The sequence below is a fragment of the Pteropus alecto genome, unplaced genomic scaffold, assembly GCF_000325575.1.
Source record: "Pteropus alecto unplaced genomic scaffold, ASM32557v1 scaffold5, whole genome shotgun sequence".
In the NCBI taxonomy this organism is placed as follows: domain Eukaryota; kingdom Metazoa; phylum Chordata; class Mammalia; order Chiroptera; family Pteropodidae; genus Pteropus; species Pteropus alecto.
The window spans coordinates 3,466,930-3,479,311 of NW_006441953.1; the positions used below are offsets into that span (position 1 = coordinate 3,466,930).

Genomic DNA, 12,382 nt, shown 5'->3' on the forward strand with positions numbered 1-12,382 from the left:
CCAGAAAAAGTCCACTTTTGACCCTAGTATCTAATGTAACTACTTTATTTAGGCAACTCACTTGATTACTGCGATATATGATTATATTTCAATTAACTTTGGTAAAACACTTCGCACCACATCATTCCAATAAATTAGTAAATTTACTGCATTAGGAATAGGTAATTTAGTGATTAAAATGATCTTTGACATATAAAAATAAAAATAAATTACAATGGAATGGTACCAGCAGAAAGCAGAAAAATTTTCAATGATCTACAAATTAAAAGGGTGTCTTCAAAATATCATTTTACGCAGCATTTTTAACCTTATGTGTAAGAGGGATTTGAAGGGAAATTAAAAGCAAAACTAAGAATATAAAGCAAAATTTAGGTTAATAAAATCTATAATATACTGTCAAGAATGGTTAAAATATTTAAAGTTCATTTTATTTATATACTTATGTATCACTTATAAATGTATATAAATATAGATGGTTATATTATAAATAAGTCTGAACACACACACACACACACACACACACACACACACATACTGCAAAGATAAAAGAGAAATAATTCTCTCTCTCCTCAGTTAGTCTACTAATTCTTGTTGAATACAATAATATCTTTAGGTGGGATCATTGCTAATAGGCCACTGGAAACAATCAGCATATTTTTCATGACCAGTTGTTGAACATTTTTGAAAATTCTGAACAATTCAAAAACAGTGAACTTTCTTGTTCTTTTGTAGAAGAAATATTCATGTAAAATGTAAGAAAATGGGAGGTAACTTAAAAATATATTAAGAGGTGATTTTTATATCTACGAGAACGATGATTTGGACAGCTTCTAACTTATATGCAAATAAAATACAATTGTTACACCTAACCTCTATAAAATCAATTCAAATTATGGTGCTTCTCTTTGATTATTATAGATCTGAGAATTTAATAAATATTCATTTTCTATTATATAAAAAGTAAAAATAAGTTTAATAGAATTTTTTCTCTCAAGCTAGGTTCTATAAAATTTTGGATGTAGTCATTAAACTTCATTTTGTTCAGAATTTTCTATGAAAAAATCCAACCATTGAGATAGATCCAGCCTAGAAACCAAAGCATGATTCATGTCCATGAATTACTTAGAAGAATTTAGAGAAAATTTCAAACATTTCAGTCAATTAGATGTTATCATCAAAATAATGTACTTGGTTAAAACAATATTTCTGAGAATATGTGGCTTTTGGAATATTTAAAAAAATTTTAATAACTTCTATTACCATCTGATTGAATACTCAATTCGCAATCACTCTTTTTGGTCTCTCTCAATTTTCTTTTTAAATAATAAAAGTAAAAGGTATACTGTCAGTAATTATTAGAATTTAATTTTATCATGTTAAACTTATATTCTACTTTGCTCTTTAGAAATATAATTTGGATAATCTCCCTCATTAAGGGGACATGCGCTCTTAAGCATTCTCTACTACCATGATACCAGCAAGCCCTCCAATATTTAGATTCAAATTTTTCCTCAGGGAATTTCTATGAACTAGTTTTTTGACAAGTATCATGTACTCCATCTTTGTCCAAAAAGTCTCATTTTCATATAGTTAACTAGCAAAGTAAATTAATAAGCCTTACTTTTTATCAGGCATAGGATTTATAAGATGTAGTAATTAATATTTTTTTGTAATTTTTCTATATGTACAATTCTGTGTTTTCCAGGGAGTTCTCCTTACAATTATTTAAAAATTGTACTAGTTTTGAACAACACGTTGTTTATAGATGTTGGGTGGCCTCTATCTCCCTAAATGCCATTATTAATTTTGAATACTGGCTTTCTCATCTTGGCCTATGTTTCTAATTGCAGCAAAAGAACTGCTCTTAAATAATTAGAAGAAACTAGTTAGTTTTCCTGAAACTATTTTTCCACTACGGTAAATGGGGAAAAAATGCTAAGTGGGTCTAGTAGGTCTAAACCCAGACTCATGGAATCTTTCTAAAAATTTCTGAAAGACATTAACCATTAACCATTTCCACTAATTTATTATTTACACCAGAGTCAAGAAGATAACTTTGAACATGATGATCCTTTCTGCCAATAGGCTCCTTTCTGATTTCCCTTTAATCTGTAACACTACAATCTGCTTGCCTACCTTCCCTTTCTCCCTTCTTCCCTCTCTCTCTTTCTTTTCTTCCTCTACTTCTTTCTTTCAATATGGCCCTGTCTCTTATTCAGGTTAAACAAGAGTTTCCAGTATTCTGTAAAATGTGTTTGAAATAACAAATCATATTGTAGATTCTCAGTATGTTCAAATGTTCAAGGCAAGTATTCTCTTTTTCTCTTATTCCTTGAAAAATTCTGGAATACTAATAGAAAACTTAATCTGTCACCACATAACTGCATGAGGTAGCCAGGTAGAGATCATCGACAGCAGTTTGTATTTCTTATCTAGATCTGGGGAATAATTGAGCCAAGGATGAATCAAGAAATCCCAAGACTTTTAAATAGGTATGAGATGCTTCCAGAGTTTTCTAAAATTTCAATTCTATCATATTAAATGTGGCCATTTCTGAGACTGAGAATTAAGATTATAAGTGGGAAACTAAGTATCCTGGATGAAATAAGAAAGAGTTAAGAAATTACATGGGTATTTAAAAAATGCAGTTAAGAATGAAGAAAAATTCAAGTTTCTTAAGCTAGTGTGTGTGTGTGTGTGTGTCTGTATATCCAGAGCACTTACTACAAGTCTTAGAAAATTACAGTCCCTACCTAAAGATTTGTTAAATTGAATTTATCAATGGTTTACCACATACTTAGTAATATACCATGTATTGATGAATATATAACATAGGTACAAACCCACCTAGGAGAAGTAAAGACACACTATTTATAGAAATACATTTAAATTTTACTCCTTATCTTGTTAACATTGGTCTCTTTACAAATATAATTTCTTTCCTCACCACAGACTTGTTAGACAGTGTTGTTGCTGTCACTAAACTATTGTTTTTCAAACGTTTTTGACTCCAACTAACAGAAATACATTTGACACAGCAGCCTAGTATATGCATACCCTTACATTTATGCTTACATACATAACTGAAACAGAAGTTTAACAATATGTACTCTTACTACATGTGATACACTCATATATTTTCTGTTCTACTCTATTTTACTCTATTTTCTAAAAATTCTAATGCTAAGCCAACATATTGGTTTCATGGACCACTAATGTGCTGTAACTTGGAGTTTGAAAAACACAGCTTCATGGCACACAAATAACACATTTATGTGAAGAGAATCACACAAGGAAAATCCAAAACCATTCTACTCCATAATGAATTTAACTCTCTATATAGCAGCCTTACATAGAAGATCCAATAATATTTCCTTTGGGGGAGAAAAAAAGCAAGTGTTCTTTATTTTGTTTTTCATGAATGAAAATTAGAACACACAAAGTATTTCATGTTTACTAGAAGATTCTACGTCTTCTCACTTGTCATCCATCTATGTACAACTGAGGATTTTATTTTTTTTCCTTATTCTTGACTTCATTAAAACCATCACTGATCTCATTTAACTTATAAACAAGAATATTTCCCACAGACAAACCTTTTCCCAACACAGTTATTTTTCTGGCACTAACTGACCATCACTTAGACTCATCATTTCCACATAATTAAATTTATATAGTCTGTTATTGTTTTAAAAATGTATTTTATCACTACACTATGTAAAATTTTGGAGAAAATCTATCTTCTCTGGAATTTGTCAGATTTGCTGAAATACACAGAAATGCCCATGACTCTTCCTGATCTTTAAACATATATCCCTTTCTCATCTCATTATACTTGATCTCTACTCTTTTGATACAATCAATCATCCAGGCTTTTTTTTTTTTTTTTTTTTTAAGTCCTTGAGCAAGAAACAGCACACTCAGCACAGTTTTCCCCATAGTTTGACACTTTCTTCACTCTCTCAAGAATGTCTTTGGAAATATCAATTTAGATATTTAGATGCAGATGATGAGAACTAAATGGGATCCCATTTTTCCATTTGGGGGTATTCTCTTGGGGGTATTCTCTTTTAGTTACACTTTGTAACTATTACAGTAAATGTTTCAAAGGCATAAGTAAAAATAATAGCTATAACACAATCTGTTTTCCCTCCTCTCTAGATCAGCGGCCACTCCACTGAACTCGAGCCTCAGGTCTGACTCCCAAACCAAATGTACTATGTCAAACCATGAAAATCTTCCTTAATTTTATAGTTTCCATTTGCTGCAAAACTTTTATAACTGCTGAAGCAAAGCAGACATCCATATCCTGTCTTGACAAAGTTTCTTCTAAATACATATTGCATTGCTTGCTGGCTTGAATATTCCTTTCTTTTTTTGTTAGTGCTGTCTTGGTTAGTATTCCAAATCTTTTAGGGCTTTTCACTATTTTCTCCCCGAACACCAAAAGCCTTTTCTATTATCGTTCACTAACTTTCTTTACTTCACAAGTACTCTTCTTATTTAAAGCAAAAAAAGAAAGCTCTGCATAGTCATAATGTATGTCTACCTGTTTTATACACCCCCTCCCCCACCGACACACACACCTATCTTCCAGGACAGAATTAACTCTACAATATTCTGATATTTGTTAAATATGTTCTCCAATTAATAAGCATTTAACCAGTTATTCCTTACAATGATTTTCTTAAAGTCACTAATTCACTGTATCTGTTCAAATAAAGAAAATAGTAGCTAAAAATACTGAGTTAGTAAAGCGAAACACACAGACACACACACACGCACACACGCACGCACAAACATGCACACGCACACACACTCTCTATTAAAAGATTAATTAATGGTGGTGGTGTGCCTTTGGTGAGGAAAGAGGAAGAGCACTAAATTATCTAAATTGGCTCACCACATTGACTGACTCCCCTAGGAAATTCGAGCAGTTTTCATTGGCATTTGACAGGTATAAGCACACAGAAACTTGTTTATTGGGTTTATCTCTTTGCAAGTGAAATCGAGCCAAATCTTTGGTGAACTGGATGATTAAAACAAATGTTCAGAAAACACAAGCTACAAAACAGTCTACCTGGGTTTTAATTTCTGAAAACTATAAGTAACCTGTTGGTGCACTGAATTATCTCTAAATATAACTGTCTTCTACTCTACTATTTATCGATGACTTTAAAATAGGAATGAGAAATTGTATAGCATCTTTCGATGTACAAAGAATATTCACCTACGTACAATATTAAAAAGTTGTAAAGTAGTTTGATATTATCTCCTTATAGATGAGGAAATAAAGTCAGAGAAGTCATACTGATATAGTTAACATTGTTTCAGTGGTAAGTTACTTAATATCGGTGGCTCTTCCCACAATCTATCATCTAAATATGGCCATGTGGCCCAAATATAGTTTTTAATTATAAAAGAACTCAAAAGCCAAGAAATTAATAGTATATTTTCTAATTATAATTTGTATTTGGTTTGTATCAGCCAAAGAAATACACCTTTAGTATTGGTTTTTTGAAAAAGTATATTTTGCTTTGCCCTTTTTTTTTAAAGTAAAGAAATGTAATGTTTAATAGATAGGTTAAAAATTAAGTAATAGTAAAACAAAAAAAATTTAACAGTAAAACAAATTTAATAGTAAAACAAAAAAAATTTATGTTCCTCTCATATCTGACTATGGATTATTATGTTTTTAAAATAAATTAAGAGAAAGCCCCGAAGTTTCACAGAGGAAAAAATATTTCTCATAATGTTTTAGAGTAGAAGTTAACAAGCCTGCTGGGATCCTTTTAGCCCCTGCAGAGCTAAGTCTTCAACATTATTAAATGGCTGTCGCATCTGAAGTATGGTGCAACATAACTCAATAAACAACAGAAAACATATGATGCTGAATGCAGGGAGGCTTTTCGATTACCCTGCAGAATAATTCAATTTCAGGACAGGTGTTTGCATGTGATAGAACAAGATATGACTGAAGGATAAAACCACCCATGTACCCCTCCCTCAAGATTTTGAAACGCCAATGGATAATAGCATAATGCTAGATGAAAAAGTATGTTAAGAATGAGCAGAAGCACTGCAGCACAAGTGAAGGAACAAAATTATGCATGCACAAAATCTTCAAAATGTCCACTGATTATGAAAAAACCTTGCCTAAAAACAAGTTTTTGTAAAAAAAGAATGGTATTTTCTAGAGTGCTCTACTTTCCCAGCCAAGATGACCTCACATTCTAATCAGTGACTGAAAATCACACTTATAAAAATGAAAGATTTTACCATTAACTTCGGGTTCACTTTTACTTTTTAAAAACTCGTTGAAAAATAAGAGGAAAGCTAAAAGAGAAGCAGTCATTTCTCCAATTTGTATATTACATGGTCCTTTTGCTAAATCTTGAATTTAACCTATTATTTTAATTAGATATATGATGAATACAGGAGTTTTAAAAAAAATATTCTGTATAATAGGAGTAAAAATAAATGTCAGAAATGGAAGCAGATCTACTCTTATGAAATTTAATGGATAGTAGGACCTTTTGTTATGCTTAAAAAGTGAGTTGTTTTCTGGTAAAAGTGAACTACATATTCAGATAATCTGACCAACTGAGGTTGAACAGTAAGTTCTGAACATCAACTACTTCAGAAGAAGTAGTTGCAACCTATTTCTGGGGAATACTCAAATAGCTTTATGTTTACTTTTCATTCCAGAAAGAATATTCTACTGTTGTGTGCAAGGTCATCCCAACATAGACCTTCAGTCTCCAAACTGGTAAACCAGAGCAAATATGGATGAAATGCCCATCGTTTTTGCACACCTTTCGATTTTTAGTCTTGACTATTTTTATTAAATTGTTCTGCATTTATCAGTCTGTAAGTTTAACTACACAAAACTCTTAACTCATCACCCAGGGAAACAGTTGGCTCAAACTAACCAAAATGTGCAGCAATATAGTAATTAATTCATTAAAAAGTTTAAAAACCAAGAACATTTTATTTCCCACATCACTAGACAGTTTCCTTTCTTATTTAAAATATTCAATTTTTTTTCCAGATTAAAGTCTAAAGTTTGTTGTTGATTTGTTCTGATCGACTTTGTATTTTGTTTGATGATGGTTGAATTTCAAACAAATATTCTTATAGGATAATTTACAAACAGATTTTAATTATTTTGATTTTATTATTTTTAATTGCCATCCAAAAGATTGCTTATAATTTACATGATAGTTGGATGGGTACCACTCTCACTTAAACTTAGGAATTATTTAAAATGTATGGTTCTTTAAAAACAACTTTGATCGCCTTGTATTGAATCTGGTGATGGAAAAAGAGTCTCAGTGGATTTATATTACAGTCTGGTACCTTGGCTACAAATCTAATTATGACTTTAGTTGTAGCTGAACTTTTCTGTCCTTTTTTCTTATCATTTATGAAATTAGTATCTTTTCCTGTGTTATTTCATTATATTTTAGTGTTAATATATTATCATTTTGTTTGAATTTATTGAAAAGTTCCTCTTTCCTTCTGATAGTAATATATTTGCATTTTGAAATTAAAACAAAAATTTATATTTTTATACTAGTATGTTTTTGATTCTTGAAACTAAAAACTGAAAATTCATTTTTAAATTATGATCTAAAACTAAAGATATAAACATTTATATTTTACCTATAATTTTTTAAAAAGTCATCAAACTTCAAAAACTATGACATGTTCAATTATTGATTGGTTCCATTATTTAACTACACAGACCTTGAGTTTGAGTGACACGCCTATTTTATGTATGGTCTACAAATGAATTTCCTCAGGAAGCATGTGCCATCTTTCTGCACAAATTGCAGACAGTGCTTTGTCCAAAATTTTACAATGGCCATTTGTGTGGCTGGGGCTCTTAGAACTTAACAGTATATATATAAAATGGGTCCCTCCTCCCCTAAAACACTCTTCTAAATTATCAAGTTTGGGGCAATATCTTGATGTTTTCCACTAAACCCCTTAGAAATTCCACCTAACCGGAAAATTACTGTTGGCCAAGTACATTCAAGAGATAAATTTGAGAGAGAGAGAGGGGAAAAAAAGAGAGAGGATGAAGTTGTCTTTATTCCTGACTTTCCAGTTGCTCAGTCTCTTCACTCTAATGTGTGTGTCCCTTTCAAGTCCCTCTGCTAGTACATGGAAAGCCTTGGTGGGGGCAGTGTGTTACTCACAGCAGAGAGCCAAGAGTGGGGGCAGGGAAATCTCCTGAGGCTCTGCTTACTAATGTAATTCCATAAATCAGCTAATGCGAGAGAAACCAGATCTGTGTGGTCTCTAATGCTGTCCCACAGAGATCAATCATGTCACCTGAACAATGTTCAAGGCCTAAGAGGCTGGGGTTGCCCACCGGACAATTTTATCCCTTGAGCCTATAGCAGGTTGGGATATTTTAAAAAGTTAGATCTTAGAAGCAGAAATATAATGGCAGTGAATATGAAGATTGAAGGATTACCTTTGTATGAGACAAAGTGCTATTATGTAACTTATTATCATAATATATAATCACATATTTCTGAAAATACCTGGGAATTTAATATCCATCATTTAGGATACAAGTTTTTAAGATAAGTTTTGTCACATAAGGGGCAAATTAGTGACAACTTTTAAATATAGTAATTGCCTAAATGGAAGTGTTATATGCAAATATACAGTGTATGATATCAGAAAAATTAGTTTTATGTTGTTATCATAAGAAATATTACTAAGAGGGTTATTTTATAAAAATATTTCTAAGCCATTATGAGACTAAGCAGCAACTGTGGAAATAAGTAAAGCAGTTTTAAAAGTAATGCTAGATGGGAAGCTTTAAAAAAACGTGGGCAAGAATCCCAACACATCCATGTGAGTGTGTCTTAATTTTAGTTTATTCATCCTGAAAATCTGATTATGCTTCCAATCTTTGGGGTGATAATAAGTCAAAGAGAAGAAGGGCACATGATGTTTGAAGTGATAAATAAGAATATTAGTAGTTATGATCCAGATATTAATTGGTGACCATAATTTAAAGTTAAGAAATAATAGCTACTAAACTTACCCCTGAAATCCACAGGTATATCCATAATAAATCCCCAAATCACTACCCTCAGCTAAGGCATCCATCCAATCTCTAAAACATCTCCACAGATGATGATAACTTACAGGAACCAAATTAGAGAGGAAAGCAGGTCAGCAGGGGGACTTTTCACCAACCCACAACCACTGCTCTAGCTTTGGTTCAGTCATGTAAACCCTGTCACTCTGACAGGCGACCAGCTGGTTTCCTACAACCATAACTGTGTGGTTACACATGTGCTTAAGGCAGTCATGCCACCATTGCCTTTTTTTAATGACCTAGATAGAATCTTACTCAATTACAAAAAAAAAACCAACCAGGCACGCAGGCACACGCTCACGCACACACACACACACACACACGCACACACACACACACACATACACACACACACACAACTTCTTTTTCTTTTTTGCCAAAAAGCATTCCACTAATAATCTTAGCCTTAAACTGCAATCCATTCTCTGGTAGAAAGGGTATGTAGTTAGGAATATATCTCCACAGAGCTCTACAAATAGAGAAATTTGTTTCTCTACAGTTCACACCCCACCTTCTGAAGAGCCTCAGAACTATTGTGTACATGGATTTTAAAAAGAAAAAAAAAAAGCAATACATGGAATCGGATGTGACCAAAATGCCTAAAGAATGTAAACATCACAAGTTTGTGGGGAAACTATCAAAAGGAAGAAAAAAGGAAATTCATGAAATTTGCTTAGACTGATAAATCATCACAGAAACTTGTGCAGAATACCTATTTGTACATTAAGCGCCTTCAGAGTGGTCATTTACTATATAAATCAGAATAATTCCATGGTCCTATCTACTACACACCCTAAATTAGGATGCAGGTAGTGCTATGGGTCTAGCTAAAGACAAGGCCTACCAGTAACACCAAATCTATAACTCTAGATACTACAGTTCGAGAGGAAAAATAAAAGCCACGTAGTCCTTATCAACTGGGTATTAATAGGAAATTTCAGTATAAACTGAATTTTAATTTCCTATGGGCCTTAGAGAACCAGAGAAGTTACAATAAATTAATCCAGAAAAGAGACTTCAAAATATAAGAATTTTTGCAACTTAAGAAAATACATGGACTTGCATTTATAATTGCTATTATCTTTGCTTAAATAGAGTTGCCAAAGGAAATATAGTAACCCCTCATCCCCCGGAGTAAAGTCAAACTTTTGACAAAGAGATGAGCTCTTTTATAATGGGGAATAAATGAAATATTTGGATGAAATTGATCACAATAGATAATGCTATTAATATATACTGATTTTTTAGATACCAAAGTGCTGTTTTAATTTATATTAACAAAACATCTGTATCTTATTTGTGTTCACACCTGCAACAAAGATCTTTAACTCTTCTCTTTCATTCTTTGAAAGACCAGTCCTTCATGGAGAAAACTCCTTTAAGCAGAGCTCACATATTTTTATAGAATGTGCAGGTGCCCCTCTGATAACTTGTGAGAGACACTCTCACCCTACAATCCAGCCCAAAGAATACTCCCAAATGCCTAATCCACCACCACCAGCACCAATGTTCTCAAGTACATATGAACATCTGGCCATCTACTCTGTAAATTTTATCAAGGTGCTAAATATGATCACTCGTCCATATTTCTTTGCTAAAAATACCAGCATAAACACCTGTGATTTTCCATTTTCTCCTTTTTTGTTTTGACCAGGTTACCATGTGAAATTTCCACTGAATACATCGATCTCTGTATTGAAGAAAATTAAAAATCTAATTTAACAATTTACTTTAATGAGAATCTCTAGATTGTTTTAAGAACATATAGGAAAAAGAAACTATTATTGACCAACTAGGGTATCAACCAAAACTGTGCTTGGTGTATAGAACAATTGTGTAACCACAAAATGGTTACTTTATTAAATACAGAGTCTAAAGCACATTTTTTTTTTTTTTGGTAACTGAGTTTTAGAAATCATTTGTTTCTGAAACTATGTAAAAATAGTTTAAATAAAATTACCATTACCTGACCTAAATGAACTAATTGTATCCCTTCATTCTAAGTCAACATCTCCTTAAAAATTTCAGTTGGTGTTTGGCTTTCTATATTGTTTTTACTTTCTCAAAAAAAAAAAAAAAAAAAAGGAGATATGCAGAAAATCAAATGGGAAACAAACATTTTGTCATAGTGAGAAGAAAAACTATTCTAGAAGGGGCAGAACATCCCCTTTGAACCCACGTATTTCAGCTTCAATGATTCGTGTGTGTGTGTATGTTTTAATGGGAACATAGGCTTGTGCCACAAACTGAGTCCTCACTGTTATAATTGGGCCACTGGTAAGTCTCTCTTGGCCAATAAATGTATATACAGAATGTGATGTGTCCAATTCTTTGGGCAGAGATGCTTTTAAAAATAATACGAGAGAGGAGGCATCTGAAACCACCAAGGGAAATTTTTGACCATATTAAATGTGAAACTTCTGATTTTTCAAACCAATTACATTAGTTTTCCCACAGAGATAAAAAGGAGGAGCGCCCTCCGCATGTGGAGGGCGGAACCCAGGAAGTGCGGCTGGGGAGGGTGGTGCAGAGGCCATGCTCTCGACACACCACCTGCAACGGTGCCTTACAACCCAAATGAAGCTTCAGGAAAGGGGCACTGAATCTTGAAGCCAGACAGGAAGCCCTGAAGGGAAGAGGAGAGGGGAGTGAGAAGGGAGGGGAGGGAGACTGGGAAACAAGAAATCATCTCCTCTGACCTCTAGCGAAGTGCCAGGTTTTTTCTTTAGCTCTTCACATTTTCTAAATTTGCAGATCTGGTGTCCCGTTTTGCGGTTCCTGCAACTGCTGCAGACGCCACAGTTGATGAGCCTCTTGCAGGGCACGCAGACCCCACACCTTTTCCTCTTCTTCTTGGCCGGGTTGGCTCCGCCAGCTCCCCCTGAGGAGGACGAGGAGGAGGAGGAGTGATTCTGCGGGCAGTCTGCCAGATTGGCAATTTGAAACGCACTGTCTGTGACGGCTGCTGAGGCTGCTGCGGGGGAGTGAAGGGCTGTCATGACGATGACCCCTGGAGGTAATGAGATGCCCCCTAAAGCCGGGATAGCGGAAAAAGTCCCCACGCGCTCGGGGAGATTCATTATCTCTGCTTCAGCAGCGCCGCATTTGAGCTTGTTCATGCATTCCCCCGCCAAAGGTCTGCAGTGTTCAGGGGATAAGGTGGAGAGGAAATTAGTATTTGCCATTTGCAGCGACGGCTCTGGCGCGCAGCCAGCCTTCCCCAGCCGCTGGGAGTCGTTCCGGTGGTGCATGCTGGTC

At 33.9% G+C, this 12,382-nt stretch overlaps 1 protein-coding gene across 1 annotated transcript in view; it reads right to left on the bottom strand.

The window, feature by feature from the left end:
- The window catches only part of CXXC4 (CXXC finger protein 4), an 18,359-nt gene extending 5,983 nt beyond the window's left edge, over nucleotides 1–12,376 (bottom strand). Inside the window, exon 1 of the mRNA XM_006918885.1 lies at nucleotides 11,824–12,376. Within this exon, the coding sequence (XP_006918947.1) occupies nucleotides 11,824–12,375 (552 nt within the window). The 5' untranslated portion in view covers nucleotide 12,376. The remainder of the gene's footprint in view (nucleotides 1–11,823) is intronic.
- Between the last annotated feature and the right edge of the window lie 6 nt (nucleotides 12,377–12,382).